General features: G+C 38.8%; 1 protein-coding gene across 7 annotated transcripts in view; it reads left to right on the forward strand.

Annotated features, from left to right (window-relative positions):
• Positions 1-23,528, forward strand: part of LOC126248617 (cAMP-regulated phosphoprotein 21) — a 1,051,584-nt gene that overhangs the window by 854,808 nt on the left and 173,248 nt on the right. For all 7 annotated transcript variants that reach the window (XM_049949775.1, XM_049949778.1, XM_049949781.1 and 4 more), the window contains 2 exons: positions 10,394-10,518; positions 18,250-18,422. In XM_049949775.1, the coding sequence (XP_049805732.1) occupies positions 10,394-10,518; positions 18,250-18,422 (298 nt within the window). The remainder of the gene's footprint in view (positions 1-10,393; positions 10,519-18,249; positions 18,423-23,528) is intronic.

A 23,528-nucleotide genomic window follows, 5' to 3' on the forward strand; every position in this document is an offset into this window, starting at 1 on the left:
TTCTGAAGAACATGAGGAAGATAAATGGAACACAAATGAAAAAATCTTACCTACTGCAGGCCAGGATGAATGGAAACCGTTTGTTAGAATCAGAATAGAGGAGAAAAAAGGATAATAAAAGCTTAACATTAATTTGGGCAAAGTAATGTGAGGAAGCATATATATATATATATATATATATATATATATATATATATATATATATATATATATGAGAAGCAAAACTGCAAATAGCCTGGAACAGCAAATGACCTAAAAAAAGAAGAACAATATAAATATGCCACTGATAAAGCTGAAAAATGGGTGAAATACTATGAAAATATGTTAACAGAAGACTGAGAAGAGTTCACGCATATAGAAATCATGTATGAACAACGAGGTATAGAGCTAAGTATGTTCTTGAAAGATTACAAAAATCAGTCAAACCGTGGAAACTCCAGGCAGGATTATCAACAATATAAGAAAGGACAGATTGCTACTCACCATAAAGGAGACATGTTAAGTTTCAAACAGGCACAATTAAAAAGACACAATAGCTTTCAGCCACAGCCTTCAGCAGCAAACGAAAACACACACAATTTATACACACAAGCAAGCACACATCATGCTCACATGACCACCAACTCCAGCATCTTGGGCCAGGATGCAACTATCACTTGGGATGCAAGCAGTAATTTCAAGGGGGCAGGGAAGGGGAAGGGATAGTAGTGTATAGGCGTGGAGAGAGACAAGCACTGTCTGGTGGAGTGTGTAGGGACTAGAATGCCTAGCTGACCATTTCAACATGCCACATGCCCAAAAACTCCCCACCAACTCTCCACCAAATCCAGAGGAAAATCATTCCTGTACAAGTTTCAGTCCTATCCAAAGGCCTCACCTTAGCTCTACACACAGATTTAACCATGCTGGACTTGTCAAAGACCTACTCTCCTTCTCCTAATCCCTGCAATGGAAGCACTTCTTTGCTGCCAGTCCCTCCAACCAAAACCATCCTAATCCCAACATTGAACCCTGCCTCTTCCAGTTCATACCACCATCCAACTGTTATCCTCCCTCCCCCTTCCACCTAACCCCCCTATTCACCATCCAGGAATTCCTTACCTCCAACTTAGCCCCACCATCCTTCCCCAGGTTCCATCATAAGAAAACAAACTTTTCAGTAGAAGAAAGAATAGCCACATACAACCTCAAAACAAATTCTAATCTAATCATCCTATCTGCAGACAAAGGTTCCACCATTGTTTTTATGAATCGCAGTGACTATCTGGTGGAAGGCCTCCTCCAACTATCTGACTCCTGCACTTATAAACTCTGCCAGAATGATCCCATTCCAGAAGTCCAACATAACCTCTAATCTCTGCTTAAAGCCTTAGGCCCTTCCCAGAACCTCTCCCCTGAACCCATTTCTCTTTTCATCCCTATGACACCCTGCACACCCACCTTCTACATGCTCCCCAAAATCCACAAACCCAACAATCCTGGATGCCCCATTGTGGCTGGTTATTGTGCCCCCACTGAATGAATTTCAGCCCTCATTGACGAACACCTCCAACTAATTACCCATAATCTATCCTCCCATGTGTAAGACAATAATCACTTCCTTCACTGACTGTCCACCATCCCAACCACTTTACCTCCTGGATCCCTGAACCTCACTGTTGATGCAACCTCCCTATACACCAACATCCCTCATGTCCCTGGTCTTACTGCATTTGAACACTACCTTTCCCGGTGTTCTTCAGACTCCAAAATCACTACCTCATTCCTCATGCAAGTTAATAACTTTTCGGAACCCACAACGACTTCTCCTTTTAAGGGAAGGTACATAAACAAATTTGTGGCACAGTCATGGGCATGCACATGGCACCCTCCTATGCCAACCTTTTTACAGGCCATCTAGAGACCTTCCTAGCCTCCAAAAGCCCAAATCCCTAGTCTGGCTCAGGTTCATTGATGATACCTTTATGACCTGGATTCAGGACAAAGACACTCTGTCTTTGTTCCTTCACAACCTCAACACCTTCCCTCCAATCCACTTCACATGGTCCTCCTCAACACAGTGTGCCAGCATCCTAGATGTTAACCTCCTACTCATTGATGAATCCATCTGCACCTCTGTCCACATGAAACCCACCAACCACCAATTGATACCTGCAATTCAACAGCTGTCATCCCTCTCACACTGAAACAACCCTCCCGTACAGCCTGGCCACCTGGGGATGGCACATCTGCAGTGACAAGAACTCCCTTGATCAGTACGCTGAGGGTCTCACCGAGGCCTACACAGACAGATGCTACCCCCAGACCTAGTCTGCAAACAGATCTCCTGTGCCATTTCCCTTCACACCCCGAATCCTCCCACCATCCCCAAGAACCAGTCACAAAGGAGTGTCCCATTCGTCACCCAGTACCAGCCTGGATTGGAACAACTGAACCACATCCTTTGCCAGGGCTTACCTATTGTCATGCCTTGAAGTGAAGGACATCTTACCCAAGATGCTTCCCATCACTCCTAAACTGGTGTTCTGTCATCCACCCAACCTCCATAGCATCCTAGTCCATCCCTATGCCACTACCAATCCCAATTCCTTGCCACAAGGATCATATCCCTGTGGAAGAACCAGGTGCAAGACCTGCCCAATCCACTGACCCAGCACTTCCTATTCAAGTCCTGTTACAGGTCTATCATACTTGATGAGGATCTAGGCCACTTGTGTAAGCAGCCATGTCATTTACCAGCTCTGCTGTAATCATTGCACAGCTTTTTATATTAGTATGACTACCAACCAGCTGTCCACCAGGATGAACAGCCATCGCCAAACTGTGGCCAAGAGCAAAGTAGATCACCCTATGGCACAGCATGCACTTGAACATAACATACTTGATTTCAATGGCTGCTTCACTTCTTGAGCTATCTGGATCCTTCCCTCCACCACTGCTTTTCTGAACTACTCAGATGGAAGTTATCCTTACAACATTTTCTCCAACCCTGTAATTATGCTGGCCTCAACCTACAATAACATACTTTCCCCACACTCTCCACCCAACAGTTTCCACCCCCTCTGTCCCATCATCTCCTCTCCATTCTTGTCTCCCACCATGTTTATTTGCTGCCCTCTACCAACACATTTGCTCATCTTTCTCCACTCTTCTCCTTTCTCGCTCCTCTCCTTTCTCACTCCTCTTTTGCCCACCTCCCTGCACACTCCAGCAGACAGCATTTGTCTTTCTCCCCACCCATACACTACTGTCCCTTCCTCTTACCTGCCCCCTCTAGATTGCTGCTTGAATCCCACATGATAGTTGCATTCTGGTCCGAGATGCTGGAGTTGGTGGTCATTAATGCATGAGGTATGGTTGCTTGTGTATATGAATGGTGTGTGTTTCTCTTTTGCTCATTAAGGCTGTGGCTGAAAGCTTTATGTATCTTTTTAACAGCACCTGTCTGCAACTTAACATGTCTTATTTATGGTAAATAGCAATCTGTCTTTTCCTACATTGTTAAAAATGAATCAAAAGTATGAAAAATGGAAATTCTCCATGAGAAATTCCCATTGAGCTCATAAAACATGCAACAGAAGACACACTAAAAATAAGTCAACTTACTTATAACAAAATTTTGATCAAATAAGATGACTCCCAAAAGAATTGAGCAAAGCATACATGATGCCATTCATGAAAAAGAATCAAAGAATAGCAACTACTACAGTGGCATTGCCATTACTGCATCAGAGGGAAGGATGAATGGTTGAATTATAAAAGAAAATCTGGGGAATGAAGTTCTAATAAGTCCAATCTTTACAGATAGCATATTTATATAAAAGAAACTGTAGAAACTCACAGATTTTAAAAAAAAGTATATAAAACTACCAATAAAAATCTGTATTGGTATCTTGAGAAGAGCACAATAAATATGATCTAATTCAAAAGTTTACAAGGGATTAAAGATGAGAATTAAAACAGGAAAAGAAATCTCCCAAGTAATATGAACAGTCACATGCCTTAGACAAGGGTACTGTATATCACCTATTCTTTTTAAATATTATCTCAATAAATTTCTTGAAGAATGGACAAAAAAGTGTCGAGGAATAGGTCTAAACACAGATGGGGATTACCTATCAAGTTCTCTGTCACTAATGATCAAATAATATTGGCTGCTGATGATTATGATACAGAGTACATGATGAAGAAAATCTTAGAAGCATACAATAAAGATTGACTAACAACAAATTTTTATGAAACAAAATATCTCCGTATAGGAAGTAAACTACATGACATTATAATAGATGGAAGTTATAATCTCAAATTAGGGTTCCAGTAAACAAGAAATAAGACATAGGACAAGGCAAGCCTAAAAAGCAGTTAATCAACTGAATTATATCCTTTGCTCAAATAAAATTAAAAAACTAAATTATATGAATTAATAATTCAAGCATTTGTTTATATGGAGCAGAATCTTGGAAAATATCAAAAAAAGATAGAAAAGACTTGAAGCTGTGCAAATGGATTTTTCTAGAAGACATTGCAGGGCTTCAGGGTGAGAGAATATCCCACATAAAGAGATTAGGAAGGAAATGAGCACTCCAGAATACATCACTGCAGAGGTGAAAAAAACAGCATTTAAAATCATATGGGCATGTGATAAGATTAGGGGATGAATGATGACTGAAAAAATTACTGGCTGTCGACATACATGGAAGGCAAAAAGAGGGAGATCCTGAGTAAGATGGATAAATCAAATGGAGGAAGATATGGAATTAAGAAATTTGAAAGAAGATTTATAGGGGGATCAAGAGGCTTAGTTGCAAGGTTGTGAGAAAGAGCCTAAAGAGCTGAAAAAAAACAACCTCTAATTATATCATTAACACAGAATTTTATAAATAGACAACAATTAGGTTTATTTGTGTATCAGTTTCATTAGATGGTTGAATAATACATTTACCACTCTGGTGGACTTTGTTACTAAAGTTTTTACCATTGACTCTTAATAAGATCATCATCCTTAACAATTCCAACCATATAAGTATGAACACTATCTTTGTCCACTGCTAACTTAATACAAAATCATTGTAAAATCAAATAAAATTAAATAACATAAAATCAATATCAAAATACTTTACCTATTATGAGGCAATATGTTTTTTGTACAACATGTAGCATTATATGCATGATTTCTTTAATATTAGTACTTGGAGTGATTTAGGAAAAGCATGACAAGTTTATATGATGATGATCAGAAAATGATCTGAACTGTTCATCATCCAGTTGGCAACATTCAAGTGATGTGTGACATAATTTCAGTTAGTTAATAATACTAGAAGCACGTACATGATCCTCAGTCTTTCCCTTCAATCTCTCTCTCTCCCTCCCTCCCTCCCCCTCACTCTCCCCTCTCCCTCCCACCCACCCTCCCTCCCTTTCTCCCACTCCCTCCAACCCTACTATTTCCTCCCTTTCCCTGTTTCTATCTCTTATTTTATTTTTATGGGCACCATTTTACCATAGTACTCTTCAATGATGCACTTTGCTCTGCTCATACATACTTCATACTATGCACTAAAAGATACTTATCTTACATAAATGAAACTATAATTTGAGGACTGACTGATCTCAGAATGCAGTTATTGCAGTTCAAATATACAAAGTAATGGAGTTTTAGTCAAATACCCATGAGTTTTGTCTTTCAGCTATTGTGATGGCTATTATCTAGCTATTTTTTCCTGGTCAACTGACCTCCATCCCACAACAATAATGATCATACAAGATTAACTGTTGAGAAATGCTAGGTTCAAAATGGTTCAAATGGTTCTGAGCACTATGGGACTTAACATCTGAGGTCATCAGTCCGCTAGCACATAGAACTACTTAAACCTAACTAACCTAAGGACATCACACACATCCATGCCCAAGGCAAGATTCGAACCTGCGACCGTAGCAGTTGCGTGGCTCCACGCTGAAGTGCCTAGAACCGATCAACCACACTGGCCAGCTGAGAAATGCTAGTAACAGCTTTAAAATATTATTAGAATCAGTTTCATTTCTTATATATTTTTATTAATAACAAATTTTAATTTCTTTATTTGTTGATTAATGACATCATTCTTGCATCTGCTGGTTGTTCTGTGTATGTGTGTGCACTATACTCCTCATAACCACACTGCAACTCTCATCCATGTAAAATTTGCATTACATAGACTGTTGATTTTTAATATTAGTGTGTTGAAGCCTCAAAGTAGATCTATCTAACAATCTGTCTTTAAAAGTTTTGAAGTTATGTTCTTGTATATATCATAAATGGCTTCAGTGTTCACATGTTACCGTACTACTTATTGACATGAACGCAAGTTTTTTCTTATTAGAGTGGTTAATTAACTCACATAGAAATTTGTAGTCTTTGTATTTCTATAGAATATTATAGCTGGATTTGAAGTAAAATTATTAAAAAATTACTTCCTAAATAATACTGCAAAATACACCTTTTTTCTTAAATAAAACCAAGATAGGTTTAAAGGTGTGTAACCATAACACAGATGTTCTTGTGACCAATCAGACTAGGTGTGTTCACCTGCAAAATACACTGAGGAGCCAAAAAATCTGGTACACCTCCCTAATATCATGTAGGACCCCATGCAGAAGTGCCACAAAACAATGACATGGACTCAACTAATGTTGAAGTAGTGCTGGAGGCAACTGACACCATGAATTCTCCAGAGCTGTCCATAAATCTATAAGAGTACGAAGGGGTGAAGACAGCATATTGCAAGGTATCCCAGATATGCTCAATAATGTTCATTTCTGGGGAGCCTGTTGGTCAGCAGAAGTGTTTAAACTCAGAAGAGTATTCCTGGAACCACTCTCTAGCAATTCTGGACATGTGGGGTGCTGCGTTGTCATTATGGAATTGCCCACATCCATTGGAATGAACAATGGACATGAATGGATGCAGGTGATCAGACAGTATAACAGTCCCCTGCTGTCAATACATTTTGAAACGAGACTCGTCCAACAAGGCAACATGTTCCCAGTCACCAACAGTCCAACATCAGTGTTGAGGGGCCCAGGCAAGGCGTAAAGCTTTGTGTCGTGCAGTCACCAAGGGTACATAAGTGGGCCTTTGGCTCCAAAAGCCCATATTAATGATGTTTCATTGAATCATTCACATGCTGTCACTTTTTGATGGCCCAACATGGAAATCTGCAGCAATTTGTGGAAGGGTTGCATTTCTATCATGTTTAACAACTCTCTCCAGTCCTCGTTCGTCCTGTCTTGCAGGATCTTTTTCCAGCTGCAGTGATGCAGCATGAAATAGTCGTATGGGAAGATCCCCCCGTCATCTCTACCTCAGAGATACAGTGTCCCATTGCTCATGCGCAACTATAACACCACATTCAAACTCACTTAAACATTGTTAACCTGCCTTTCTGACAGCAGTAACTGATCTAACAACTGTGCCAGACACTTGTTGACTTATATAGGCATTGCCGACTGCAGCACCATTTTCTGAATGTTTACATATTTCTTTATTTGAATACAGATGCCTATACAAGTTTCTTTAGCACTTCAGTGTATAAATATTTATACATCTTTGACATTCACGTTGTAACACTCCAGTTTCATTATATATTAATGCAAATATATTGGGCCAGAACTCGCTAATGCCATGCTCAAGACCATCAGAACCAAACAATGCTCACAGGTTAAGAACTTAGTGTAATCTTTCATCATTACACAATCATTTATGAAAACAGTATTATTTATATGCATATTAATTTCTCTATAACTGTCACAGGAAGATTCCTCACTCTGCTGACAGGGGATCATGTAGTGTCATAAAATACTGCTACACATTGTAGGAAACATAATTGATTCAACATACATGTGAAACATCCTTCAACATATTTATCAATGTACATTTGTGCTACTCTCAGTTGGATTCAAAATATAACTTTCTTTGTCTAAAGTAAGTTGTGCTAAGTATAATTTGTTTTTGAATCTCTTATAGGTTTACAAATCATATTTTCTGGTACCTACTCAAAAAAAGTTTTCTTTCGCTCTATCTGATTTTTGACTTAGCTCAGGCATAACAAAGTTCAGTAATGTTACTTCATGAGTGAGGAAAAGCTGAAACCAAATTATGCATGAAATAAAGGAAAGAAATGCTAACAAAAAAAATCAAACTTCAATCACTTTTTACTTTTCAAGTTAATTTCAGCATTCCTTAATATATGCTGGCAACGGCCTTGCCGCAGTGGCTACACCGGTTCCCGTGAGATCACCGAAGTTAAGCGCTGTCGGGCGTGGCCGGCACTTGGATGGGTCACCATCCCGCCGCCATGTGCTGTTGCCATTTTTCGGGGTGCACTCAGCCTCGTGATGCCAATTGAGGAGCTACTCGACCGATTAGTAGCGGCTTCGGTCAAAGAATACCGTCCTAACGGTCAGGAGTGCGGTGTGCTGACCACACGCCCCTCCTTATCTGCATCTTCCTCGGAAGATGGCACGGCGGCCGGACGGTCCCGGAAGGGCCACTTGTGGCCTAAAGACGGAGCTTTTTTTTTTTTTTTTAATATATGCTGCTGAAAAAAAACTTAGTACATGCTTTTAGAGGTTTCCAGTTCAGTCAAGATTTATTGTTGCAAAAGTGCATGTGGAGTACTTGAAATGAGTACATTTGCAGATCAGTAGCACAAGCAGTTCTAAGGTACCAGCTATGGATCCTTCCTGAAACACCCATATTAGTATGTGGTGTAGCCTCCATGGGCAGGCACTGACTCTGGTATCCAGTCGATCATACAGATAGTGAATGCTGTCCTGGGATACATTATTCCATGCCTTCTAGGCCTGTTCATATAGATCTGTTAGAGTTGTTGGTTGATGAGTCACTTGAAGTACTTCTCATCCTATCATATCCCATATGTGCTTGATGGGAAACAAGTCTGGAGATCATTCTCACTATGGAATTTGCTGCACATCTTGCAGAGCACATTGAGTTTCACAGGCTGTGTGTGGGTGGGCATTACCCTGTGCTGTGTGGACATCCTGAATCTATCTACAGGTGTGGGAATGTTCATGTGACCACTGACACCAGCATTGTTGCACAATTCATGCAGTACATATGAGTGCCAATTCTCCAAATGGACCATCCCACTACTCAGGAAGACCCTTTCAAACTTGCTCAGTTGGCTGTAGGAATCACAAGTGCAGCATGTCTGCACCACACTGAGCCTTCTGGCTGTGAGCATTCTCTAGTAACAGGCACTCTGGTAGCTATGCCACCATGCTGTCTGTTGGCAGATAATGTTAAAATCATTACCAGTACATCTACTATCCGCCAGGTGACATATGCTGTCACCGTATCATAATGGAAACCTTCTTTCAGGGTGTATTTTTTTCTGCTGGTGTGTTTAGTGCAACATGAAATTAATTTGAAAAGTCTGTCTACATAAAATAAAATTCCTATGTTTTTACTACATGATTTTCTCATTTTTCATCAAATGAAAACCTTCAGTTTAAGAGGAACTGACTCACTTTTCAAACCATGTGAGAATCACTAAGTACAAAGTTACAACTGACAGAATACTGTTTAACCATTTCAAGGACTATATTATCAATTTACTAATATATTCCAACAGAATTTAAAGTGTTGTGCTCTGTGAGTAATTTTACATATTGTCAAAACACATGTATTTGGGTTATGACTTAAAATTCTAATCCACATTAGCTTTATCAATCTTGTTAATAAAAGGTGCTGAAAAGAATACTTAAGTGTCTGGAAGCTATTTTTCAGTACCTATGTAATTCATTATTAATATCTCAAATGTTTTCCCATTTCTCAGTTCCAAACACAAAGAATATTTCATTAATTTTAGGAACAAAGCATTTAGTTACCATAAGTGAGTACCCATTGTTCTTTATTTTCAAATAGTGAGCTACAAGAAGCCCTTCTGAACAATTTCTGTGATCTTAGTTTGATTTACTTTGTCTGCCATATCAAGCAGTAATGTAATGTTTTCTTTGACAGTTACCTATTGAAGTCCCAATCTTACACAAATACTCTGTGTGTGCTTTTAAGTACCTCATACTTATAGTGCAAATACAGCAATAAAAGTGAATTAAAGTGTAACACTACCTGCATAAAACAGAATTAGAATGTTAATAATTTCATTGACTACAGCATTCACACACCTCACTCCACAGATTGTGATGACTGATTTCTTTATCTGATGAATACAGCTTTTGACAGATACAAATGTGGCCAATTTGCATATAGAATACAGAAATCATGGATTAAGATTATTATTGTTTTAAATTCAGTGTTGATATCCTTCATCATATTTTTGCTTTATACAATAATGATGGTGAATTACTGACACATAGTTATGATTCTGTCCAGAATTCATCTCTGAGAAGCAGTCAAGAGGATTTCCCTTGGCCCAGTGATATCCAGCAGTGGAGCAGTTCAGATAGTGGCACATCTAACCAGCTTCGTGCAAATCTACTTCATGAAAGGGATAGGAGGTAAGATTGAGTTAATTAGCTTAATGTTAATACATCAATTGAAAGAAACATTTTGTGTACCTACTCAGCATCAGAAAAAGAGTGCTGTTCAGTGTCTAATTGCTGTAAGAGGTGGGTCAGGTGATGTAATTGCAGGAGACAGAGAGAAAGAAGTAGCAGGGTTCAGGCAGAGGGTGTGGCTACAGGGGACACAGAGAGAAACCGGTGGGCAAGGAATACTTGTGCAAGGGCAGCACTAAGCTTCCACATGGGAATATATGAAATCAGGAGATGAAGATGAAAAAATGATCATCTTAGAGACAGATGATTCAGAAGCCATTGTGAAAGTAGGGAGGAAGAATGGGTCATGAACAAAAGTAAAATGTGAGAAAGAGGGAACAGAATGAAGTTAAGGATATTTGGGGGGGTAGTGTATGAAAGAGTGGGTACAGCTGTGAAGCAAAAATAGCAAATTGAATATAGGAAATAAAGGAGACTGAGGGACATCCAGAGTACAGTAGGGTCTGTTGGAGGGTTAGTAAACACCTGTACAATTAAGAAAAGATGGTACTTGAATGAGGGAAGGAGAAGTATCTGTTGTCTTCCAGCAGACAGTCCTCTGTTCCCATTAAACAGTTAAAGCTAAACTTTCAAAACGCTGTAGAAATAACACCGCTTGTCAGAATGACGTCAAACTGCAATGGAATATTATTGGAGAAGGGGGAAAACGTATGGCAGAAGATACAAATAGTGTGAAAAGTGATCAATAGATAGGACTGTATGTGTCACAATATGTAAATGAAAACACCTGACATGCGCACAACCCATTTAAGTTGGTATAAACACATGAGGTACAGAGCTTTTCCTCCTTTCATGTCTGCAATGTTCGCCATGACTGTCTCAATGCAGGATCACGCTCTGCTTGTAAAGCTGTATTACAAGAATGATAACTGTGCATACATCGCCTTGCAGAAGTTCTGGACACTGAAGGGTTTGAAAAAAGAAATTGGTCTGATGACTGTCACGGGTCTGGAGAAAATGATTCAGAAATTTGAAAAGATGGGTTCTTTTTATGTACAGCCTGGTAGAGGGAGGAAACAAATTGATTTGATGTCAGTGGAAGCAGTGGCCACAGCAGTGCAGGAGGAGACGATTGGTGGTGTGCAAACGTGTAGTCCATGGAGAATTGCCCAAACATTGGACATACCCTTGAGCACGGTGCGTAAAATCCTATGAAACATCCTTCTTAGCTATCCATACAAAATTACCCATGTGCACAAGTCACAAGTTGCTTGCTGTTGACCTGCCAGTAAGAGAGACCTTTGCTTTAGAATTTCTTGCTCACATGCAAGTGGACAATGATTTTCTGTGGAAGATTTTGTGGACAGACGAAGCCCACTTCCATCTGATAGGACATGTCAATACACAGAATTATCGAATATGGGCAACAGAAAATCCTCACGCAAATAAACCAATACCACTTCATCCTGAAAAGGTTGCTGTGTGGTGCGGGTTTATGGCATCAGTTATCATAGGGCCATATTTTTTCGAAGAGACAGGTGCTATCAGTCCCGTTACCTGTACCATCACTGGTAAGTGCTATGAGTGTCTTTTGTGCACACACATCATTCCAGCTCTCCAGCAGCAGGGATGGGATCATTGTTGTACAAGATGGCACTCATACACACATTTCAAATCGAATTAAGCAGCTGCTGAAGCACCATTTTGCAAATGCTAGAATTATCAGCCACTATTTCCTTACAGCCTGGCCATCCTGCTCACCTGGTCTTAATCCGTACGACTGATGGCTGTGGGGCTATCTGAAAGATGTTGTGTTCAGTGTTCCAATTGCAAACTTAGCTGCATTGAAGGCACACATTGAGCAACACATTCTGAATGTGACCTCAGAAACACTTCACTCAGTTGTGGAACATGCTATTTCTCGACATAAAAGTTTTCTGTGTATGGTACCGCATCATAATGTAAAAACTACTGCTGCTGGAGAAAAACCAATGTTTCATCCATGGTTGCAGTGGCGTTCTAATGACCCAGGCCATTGCAACCATGGCTGAAACATTGGATTTCTCCAGTAGCAGTAATTTTTACATTATGACGCGGTACCATACCCAGAAAACTTTTATGTCAACTGACTCTGGCGGAGGAAGCCTACGCAATTACATGCTTTTTCTCGATTTCAACTTGTTGCAGAAAATGGTGGACAACATATTGAACATGTTTTACACATGTGACATGGAAATTAATAATCCAATTTGATTCTAATTGATGCTTTTTATGCAGTTTTTGGCCTCTGGACAATTAAAAACCAATGTGAGTAATGAGTTTTGCACTGTTTTTGGCCTCAGAACAATCAAAAACCGATGTGACTGATGCTTTTTATGTGGTTCTTGGCCTGAGAACAATTAAAAACCCATGTGAGTGCTGCTTTTTGTGCGGTTTTTGGCCTCAGGACAATTAAAAACCTATTTTTCCCATCCAATGTGGTATCACCTTCCTATGGTGGATGGGCTTATGTAACTAACAGTATCTCTCCTGTACACCCATTCACACTGAGTAGTACAATTTGTTTAACATCATACCTTAGGCATTGTTGTATAATTCATCTGTCATTTGTAGTCGACCACTATTAAATTCTGATGCTTAGAGTGCCATATACTGCTACATTTTGTAACTATTTATTTTTCTTCTGCCTTACGTTTTGCCCCTTCTCCTATAATATTCCATTGCAATTTGCCATCATTCTGACCAGGGGTGTTATTTCTACAGTAGTTTGAAAATTTAACTTTAATTATAATCACCCTGTATATGTCTCATCTCTTTTCTGCTCACTTCCCTACACCAATTAAATGCAAACTTCTCCAAACCTGTGATTTTAGCTTCATATTTAGTTTTAGTTTTCTCCTGTCACTATACATTTTTTTGCCCATTCTCTCACTTTTGGTTCTCTATGTCCACTCGTCAGACCACAACATATACTCTAAGACAAGAAAAACATGATGCACCACAAAGGAGTTATGTAGATTGCTCACAAGTTGATATTCATTCATATACTGACAGAAAATGCAAAACTGTAATCTTTGACAGCCGATAAATGAATGTGAGATGCCGCAGTGTAATTTGTTTGATTACCTTGCAATGATAGTAAACAGGGGACATGTCGACTCCAGGGCATAAAGTCTTTGCAAATTTCATTCTTTGTACTCAGTTGGATAGTAGCTATGTCTCACAGGCAGACAGGTGAACAATATATTCAGGGACATGTACTTGGGCTCAAAGAAGCTGGTTGGAGTAATCGGCTAGTTGTTCAACATTTGAATACAAGTGATGGAACTATTCAATGATGTTGGCAGGAATGAGTGATCCATGACTGAACACACTGTCAGGAAGGAAGCAGTCAACCTAGAAAGATGACAGAATGTGAAGACTCTGCAATTGTCAGAGAGGCAGTCAGAGACCCAGATTCCTCATTATCATCAATACAATGTGCAACTGGTGCTACATTGATGACAAGGACCATTAAAAGGTGGCTCACAGAAAGGAGGCTGAGCTCACAGCACCCCTTGCACTGAATGTCATTGACCTGTGTACACCAACAAGCATGTTTGCAGTGGTGTCTGGCACATCCAGCCTGAAATAGAATTGTCTTCAGTGATGAGTCCCACTTCAACTGAACCCAGATGACCAGCAAAGTCATGTCTGGAGACGCCTGAGACAGTAACAGGATACCAACCTGACTGTTGCCAGCCATATGGTGTGACAACCAAGTGTGATGGTCTGGGGTGCCATTTATTTTGATAGCAGGACCCCTTTGGTTGTCATCAACAGCACCCTTATAGCACAGTGATATGTCGATGATACTCTGTGCTCTGTTTTGTTGCCTTTTGTGGCAAGCCATCATGGTCTTACATTCCAGCAATATAACACCCTCCCATAAAGAGAGTGAGTTTCTATGGCTTGTCTTCGTGCTTTCCAAACCCTACCCTCACCAGCAAGGTCACCAGACCTCTCCACAATTGAGAATGTTTGGAGCATTATGGGCAGGATGCTCCCACCAACTCAGGACTTTGACAGTATAATGTTCCAGTTGGGCAGAATTTAACATGATATGCCTTAGGAGGACATCAAACAATTCTTATCATTCGATAGCAAGTAGAATAGCTGCTTGTTGAAGGGCCAGAGTTGGATGAACCCATTATTGGCTTTCTCAATTTGTGTAGTTCTTTCTCCTGAATAAATCACCCCATTTTTATGAAATTGTAATCATTTTTTTTATCTGTACATGTACATCACATCAACTTATTTGAATCCCACTCAGATAATTCCTTCATTATACATAACTGCAAAAAATTCAATACATTATTGAAGACAAATGCAGATGTATTATATTTACTTTGGATAAGAGTAAAGGACTTCATTTTTTGAGGCATAAAATCTAAACAGATCATAAAAGTTCTTTTATCACTCACAGTTCAAATGGTTCAAATGGCTCTGAGCACTATGGGACTAAACATCTGTGGTCATCAGTCCCCTAGAACTTAGAACTACTTAAACCTAACTAACCTAAGGACATCACACACATCCATGCCCGAGGCAGGATTTGAACCTGCGACCGTAGCAGTCTCGCGGTTCCAGACTAAGCGCCTAGAACCACTTGGCCACTGCAGCCGGCTATCACTCACAGTCATTATCTTTTCGGCTACAAAGATTTGTCTAGCGAAGTACTGAAACAGTGGTTCTTTGAAAGTGTATTTGAAAGTGTATCTCTCTACCATTCCCCTCCCGAACAGCGCGCGGGAAAAATGAACATCTAAACCTTTCTGTCCGAGCTCTGATTTCTCTTATTTTATTTAGATGATCATTCCTACCTATGTAGGTTGGGCTCAACAAAATATTTTCGCATTCGGAAGAGAAAGTTGGTGACTGAAATTTCGTAAATAGATCTCGCCGCGACGAAAAACGTCTTTGCTGTAATGACTTCCATCCCAATTCACGTATCATACCTGCCACACTCTCTCCCCTACTACGTGATAATACAAAACAAGCTGCCCTTTTTTGTACCCTTTCGATGTCCTCCGTCAATCCCACCTGGTAAGGATCCCACACCACGCAGCAATATTCTAACAGAGGACGAACGAGTGTAGTGTAAGCTGTCTCTTTAGTGGACTTGTTGCATCTTCTAAGTGTACTGCCAATGAAACGCAACCTTTGGCTCACCTTCCCCACAATATTATCTATGTGCTCTTTCCAACTGAAGTTGTTCATAATTTTAACACCCAGGTACTTAGTTGAATTGACAGCCTCGAGTAATCGATAAAAGTCATTTTAATGCATTTTGCAGACAACATGTGCATTTTTATCTCTGAACTGTTCTAATTGAATTGCATCACAACAATGAGATGGTAGAATACTGAACTTTGATACTCAACAACTAAATACAATTTTACGTAGCACATACCTCTGCTCTGAGATGCTACTTACTTGTAACTAATGGATATACTAAGTGCATTACTGGTGCATATGAAAATGGAGAAGTACGGTTGTCCTCTGCATTATATAGGCTTACCTTTTTATGTCTTCTCATACTTCCCTCTGCCATTCCATTAATGCCCCTGATGCAAACTGACTGATTTTGCTAGCTGACTTAGTTTAATGTGAAATTTACTTTTATATCAGTCATCCCATACAACTATACAACTTTATTTGTTGCTACTTTCATCATTTTCATCAATTTATGAATGAAAATGAATCAAGATCATGACCTAATTGCATTAGTTGCATTCTGATGCAAGCAGTATTTGTAGTAGTGCTTGTCTTAACAATCTGAACATAACTTGTATAATGGAGCACTATGTTGTTCCCTATGAAATGGGTCTGTTGATAGTGTTGTGGAACAATAGCACTTAATTGAGGCATGTCTGCTGAATGGGCCAATGATGTGCTATGTCCACTCTGTTTTGGGCACCTACCAATGTAGAGGCAGTTTTGGTTCTAGCTATTTGTGTATGAACTGCTCTGCATTTTGTACAGTTTCATAATGGTGTGTCTTAAGTGAAGAATAACTCTCTTCATCTGTTGACTGATGAAAATAATTTTCTTGGACACTGTTTATTTTGATTTAATGACTTAATGCTCTTTGTGTAGATGGAACTATCTGAAATGGCTGAGCAGTTTTTAGAACATCATTATGACTTTAATCTGATTTGGTTAATGTCTTAGTATGGCACAGTCCTGACACTTGAAATTACATCATTAGCTACATCCTTTTAAATTGGCTATCCAGTATGAGTAAAGCTGACCACCTTTCTTGTGGTTCTGACTGATTCAAAAACATGCAGCTGCTATATGGACTTGCTGACCATACTGTTCAGATAGAAAACTGCAGATATCAGAAAGATACATACCAGGGTCTTCAGTGGTTTCAGCAAAACAAAAGTACTGTTCTTTGATGAATGGGGTCAACAATAAAACTTGCCTGTCAATGTAGCAAGAAATAATGAAAGTGAACTTCCCAACTCTCCTTTGACCTTTCAGCTCATCAAAACTAGAGAAAGGTAGAGCAAGCATAGACAGTGGTGGACCTGGAGCCCTCATTTACAAGCCACATGTTGTAGCACTCCATTTTATTTGAGTTGTCGCTATTCAAGCCTCAAGCCATCATTCTTGAAGGTGTTGTCTTTTGAGCCCCAATTATTTGTGCAGTTTTTTTAGCTGCTCTTACTGTTATTTTTGCAATGCCAGTGGCTGCTGCTGTTATGGTTTCTGAAAAACTGCTGCTGATATTACAACAAATTCAATAATTCTGCATCCACAGTGACTTAATTTTCACACATGTTGGGTTCTTGTCACCAACTTAGTTCATGTTAGGATATACCACTAACTAACTCAATAAAAATGTGACCGTCAAATGCAGTTTCATTGTGATCAGTCATATGTCTAGTCTATGCATGTTTGTCAGGGGTTAATTTTGTAAATGATTGTGTGAGAAAAAGGATTTTGGTAGATCTCTTAAATTCATATCATCTGTTGCAGACTGCATTTTTTCCATCTTGGGTGCAGGGGAACAGTAGCACAGCCTTAGAAATTATTTCTATTCATTCTGCATTACTAGATGGGTAGTCTGTTAGTAAAAGGAAGAATGGCCTTTCAGACCATGATGCACAAATTTTAATGCTAAAAGGCTTTTGTACTCAAACAAATGTCCCATATAATTACAAACTATGTAGGAAAGCTAATCCAACGGCAACAGAGAGTTTTTCGAACCTCGTCATGGAACAAGACTGGCAGGATGTTTATAGTGCTGATAACATAAATGACAAACATAATGCTTTCCTTAACACATTTCTCATGCTCTATTGCAACAATTAATCTTGAGTGAATTGGAAACCTCTGAAAAAGTGTACTACTTTTTTCCAGCATGTATATGTCAAAACCACCAATTTGAGTTATGGTTCAAAGAGAATGTATAATTTTAGATACCCACATAACTGTATTGGTGAACCGATTTTCTAGACTAAGGAAGACATGGTCATTCCCACAGGATCATATCTACTCAAGCACTACAACATTTGCCCAATCTTTGTATTCATGGTTGCTTTTCTTTTGAGACTGGGCTGCCGCCATACTGAATGTATGATCTTTTATGACACTGAGGCTCATGAGGAAAATTATTTTATTTACAGAATGAATAACTGTGCAGGAAAATACTTACTGTTGCTAAATAACATTTTAATTCAGGCATACAAGACTTCTGAAGGTGGAATCTTTTGAAGGAAGAGATACACTGAAGGCTAATTCCTTACGGCTGGCTGTGTCAAAGTCATACAGTTTTGGTGGCTATCCAGTGTCTGTCACAGTTGGTGAAGACAGTCAGTTCAACAGTTCCAGCTCCAGATTATTAACTAAGCAAGGTAAGAACTACTGAAGCCAAGACATTCATTTAGTAAAGAAATGTATTCTAAAATGTATTCTGGAAATGTATGCCAGATCTTTCATATGAAAAGTAGAACTTCTCACAAGTATATATTTCCTTTTGAATACATAGGTCAAGCAAAGTTTTCTAGAAATTTAGAGATTCATAAGAATTGGTGCAAATATGGATATTATTGAAATGCTTAAAGAGTTTGTCACTAATGTAATTAAAAGTAGTGGGAATGTGTGATGGACAGTTCCTTAGTGTATCAAAAATGTGATATCTTGCATTAATAATAGAATATTTATGAGAAGAAATGGTGTTTTCAAATGCTTATTTTTGTGATAACACAGCACTATAATCTTTGGATGGTTAATATGAATATTAATAATTTTGTTTCATGCCTAGGCTGTTAAACTTTGAAGAAACACACTACATCCAATTTAAAACTTGTAAGAGTTTGTGCACGAGTGTAAGCCTGAATATGATGACTAACAATTAGAAGAAGAATTTGACAGTTCAAATTCTTGTGATTACAGCTTGCAATAATAAATTCAACTGCATGGAGCATATCAAAGAATTCCTGAAGTGTCTACACAAGTCTGTTTACAGTGTGAATGTTGTCAGATGCAGGTGATACAAAAAATAAAAAAGCTGACTGGTTATGTTTACTTTCATTTCATAATGCCATACAGAATTATTTTTTGGATAAATCATCAAGGCAAGCCAATGTTTTCTTGCTCCAAAAATGTGTAGTAAAAATTATTTATAGTGTGAACTCAAGAATGTCCTGCAGAGAACTGTTCACAGAACTGGGGACACTAGCTACTTCTTCCCAACATATTTGTTTATTGCTGAAATTTATTGTATATAATATGTTTCTTTTCAAATCAACAACTAAGTTCATGGAAACAATACTAGAAGTAAGATTAACTTTCATAAAGGTTTAAAGTTACTTACTGTCATCCAGAAGTCTCCATTATTCAGGAACACACAGTAACTTGCCAGCAGTCATACAAAATTTAAATATTATAAATTTCTATTTATTAGGAGCAGAAAGGATTTGTTGGTGGCCAACTCCTTCAATTTCATTGAGAAATTTCTTAGAAGAACCATCTGATGTGGATATGTTACTAATAATATCAATAATGTGAGCATTTGTTCACTCTGTGAAAATTTATTTAAGTGTAGTGATCATTATAAATTAGGCCTCAGAGAACATTTACATATTTTGTGACAAGTTATTTCTTACCTTACAAATAGAAATATATTTAAGACTTTTTAGATTTATCCACATCAGTGAAGATAATTTCTCTCAGGGTCTCTGGGTAGTACATTAGCATATTTATTTTTATTCACAAATATTTAATATTTTTGTTTTGTGACATGTGATACATCCTGGAGGATCTCCTCACTGTGGATCCAGTGGAATGAAAAATACATCTAATCTAATATAATCCCCCAGATAACACAACATGGTGATGACTTTAAGAAAGTATGTGTCTTTCAGACAGAACTACAAATAATAACTGATAAAACAGAAGATAGTCTTTGAAGATCTAACAATAATTAGGTATGAAATACATAACTCATACAGACTTATTAGAAACACAGGGGGACAAAATGAGTCAGGAGAAACTGTAGATGTCAGTTAACCTTTTGATATTCTAATTTGTTTTGCTAAAAGAGTCTTGTGTTGCCTGGCCACCAAGAGCTGTTACAGGACGATTGATTCACGGCTCCAGTTATATGGCTCCTTCCGTGTATAGCGATTTTACGACTATGATGGGTGGGGCCTGAAGATGGCATCAATGTAATGCCAAAACTGGTAGTACATAGAAGTTCATAAAATAAAATAAACTTCTACAAATCATACGGCTGTTGGTAAATTATTGCATCAAGAATTTGTATGCTTTCCTTCTGATAATTCCTCAACTGTTTCTCCTGTAGATGCATCAAATTCATATTGCCACATTGTAACTATAATAAAATCTAAATCTAGAAGTAGGGTTGTTAATACAGTAAAAAATTGGCAGTGAAAGAATGTTTATTATGTACTTTAATGTACACACAGTAGAGAACTACTTATTTGGGCAGAACATGATGCTGTTTATGTGAACACTGAATATTCCAAAAGCATACAATCATATACAAGAAATTTAGAGAATCTTCCACAAATGATAAATACTAAATAACAAATAATTGCTGAAGTTTAGCTTTGAAATGGTGATCTGCTGCATGCCATCTAGTGATATTAACCAATATGTCACATTACATTCAGCATAGCTCATGGCATTGTTCCCTCTCCTCAAGAAATAGCAACCTGTTGTGACAGTAGTTCTCACTGAAACTAACTACACCATCCTGGATCTAAATCTTGTCAGTGGACCTCAGTATGGTAGCATTGATCAATCCTCACATTCTGGTGATCGTCTTACATCCTCTTCACCATGAGAGCATCGAAGATAGCCACTTCTGTCCAAGCTTCATGGTCATTGAGCATAGAATGGACCTTCAGTTTCCTTGAATGAGAAGCCGCCATGTTAACCAGTGCCCCAGAACTGTAGTGCAACTTCGTATGGAGGACATGGATGAAGTCTCTGCATTTTTGTCTTCTTGATGAAGGGTCATAATCCTCAACTTTGTATGTGACATCCAACAAGAAATGAAGAATATGATATGGCCCAAAGTAGTAGTTTCTGATACTCCTACTTTCCACACAGACATAAAAATCCATTCCAAGTCTCCCAAACTGTATCTCACTGGTTGGTGCTGGGCATCCAGGTCCTGTATGTGAGTCAACTGTCTTGCTTCTATGTTCCTGGTGATGAATTGTTCTAATTAGTCATCCTGAGTATCATCCAGTTGAACAGAAATATTGTGTCCACTGACATTTTGTCCTCAAAGTCATGAAGCAGAAAGGATGGAGTGGAGCCTGCAGTGTCTTGCTCCACAGTGTTATATGTAAATATCATGATAGGCAGTGTTGCATTGCCATCTCTCTTCAACATCAACATACATCAAGAGCATTTCTGCCAGTGTCTTATTAAAGCATTCTTTGAGACTATTTGACTGTGGGGGTAGGCAGTTATCATCCTCTGTGTGTGATGTTGCAAAATGAAATTAGCTCTGATATTAGTCTCAACTGGAAAACTTTTGCACATTCAGAATTCATCACTCGGTGTGCCATATGCTTCAGAATTATGTTGTTTACAAGGAACCTAGAAATTTCTAGAGCTTCAGCAGTTGGCACAGATTGGTTGATAGAATAGCAGATGAGGTAGTAAATGTAGACTGTTAACCATTAATTCCATTTGTCAACTTTGGCAACATCCACAAGAGGTTGACTCTAGTTCAGTGGAATGGTTCTGCTGCAGGCAGGTGGTATCTGATACCCCGGAGGTAACTGCAGCACATATTTGCATTCCTTGCAGTGGCTCACATAGTGTGTAACTGAGCAGTTTAGACCTGGCTGGTGATACATGCATCTGATTCTGTTTAGAGCCTTCATGAACCCCAGATAACCAAGTGTTGGAGTTCATGGAAAAACTACACAATAACTGATCATAGGTGAGCTGGGATGACAAGCTACTATTTCCACCCCACCAGATTGTAGATTCTTTCATACATTATTCAATTTATTAACTGGAATTCTGCTTTGGTCAGTTCCTCTTTCTTTAAGGATTCTATGGTGTTTAGAAAAGCTTGATCTTCCCTCTGTTCAGCTGCAATGTCATTAATACTGTGATGACTGAAATTTTGTCCACTCTGCTGTTTACATCAAAAGGATCCCTTGAAAAGCACTCAGAATCCTCATGTAATCCACTGTGATGTAGTCCATTTCAACAGTCAATCCAATGTATGCTTCAAGATAGAAAGCCACCAAAGAGAATTGTTGTGTGTGACTATGGTGAATGGTTTGCCATATAAACACAGCTGGAACCACTTGATGGCTCAAACAGCTGCAAGGCACTCTTTCTCACATGTGAGAGGCTACTCTGGAAGCATAAACTATCACTTTCTCACCGCCTTCCTGAATTTGCACTAGAACTGCACCCATACCATAACCATTAGCAGTGGTATGAAGTTCTGTCTTGACATTGTCATAATGCAAGGACTGGAGAATATGTTAGCATCTCCTAAATGACAAGGAAATATCTTTCTCACACCTTCTTTCAGGAAAATTTGGGATCTCCCTGCAGTAGTTCTTTGCAAGGGATGTGGCTTGTCACAAAAATCCTTTATAAATCACTTTTAGTATGAGCAAATTCTGAGAAAACTCCTTACAGAAAAAAATGTGTGAATTAGTCAGAAAATCTGTGACTGCTCTGATTTTCTCTGGATCAGGACAGACTCAGCCACTATTTAGTAGGTGCCCCAAGTTTTTTATTTCTTGTGCGATGGAGGGGAACTTTTCTGTAATCAACAGGAGGCCTGCAGTCTGAACACACTTCAACATGCTTGTCAGATAAGATGTGTTCTTCAAATGTCTTGGAAAAAATGACAGTTTCAACCAGATAGCAAAGACATGTTATCTGTTTAAGGTTAAAAATTTGATTGTCTGTCATAAGTTTAAGGTGGCTGGTTACAAATTTGAACTCATAGATGCCATCAGGAGTTATGATGTCAGTCTTGTCTGAGCTAGCCTTGTCAATGTGATTTTCCTGCAACCTGTCTGCATGTCCATAGCTGATAAATCATGCATCATTCAGCTTGTGACACTATATGAGTGCTGGATAATTGGTGGATAATCCCAACTCTTTATATTATCTTAACCATGGACCACTTCGCCTTTCTTTTCTCCACTCTACATCTGAAAGAATCTGAAAACTGATGCAGACTGACTTGACACTCGTTGATATTGCTCCCTCATTAGACCAGATCTTCATATCACTTCTGTAGTAGCTTCCTCTTCTGCATTGTCTGCAGTTTTAGCAGAGCATGAGTCTTTGTTGAGCACAGTGAACTGGCTGTCCTGAACTGTTTTGGATGCCCTGACCCCTATACCTTTAGGGAGCTTTTTTGTGAACATTAGTTATCCAAAGCTCTCCTTGACCTCCTTTAATGCTTACAATTGTCACTGGTATATATATTTCTTTTCTGA

This window comes from Schistocerca nitens, chromosome 3 (assembly GCF_023898315.1).
Source record: "Schistocerca nitens isolate TAMUIC-IGC-003100 chromosome 3, iqSchNite1.1, whole genome shotgun sequence".
NCBI lineage: Eukaryota > Metazoa > Arthropoda > Insecta > Orthoptera > Acrididae > Schistocerca > Schistocerca nitens.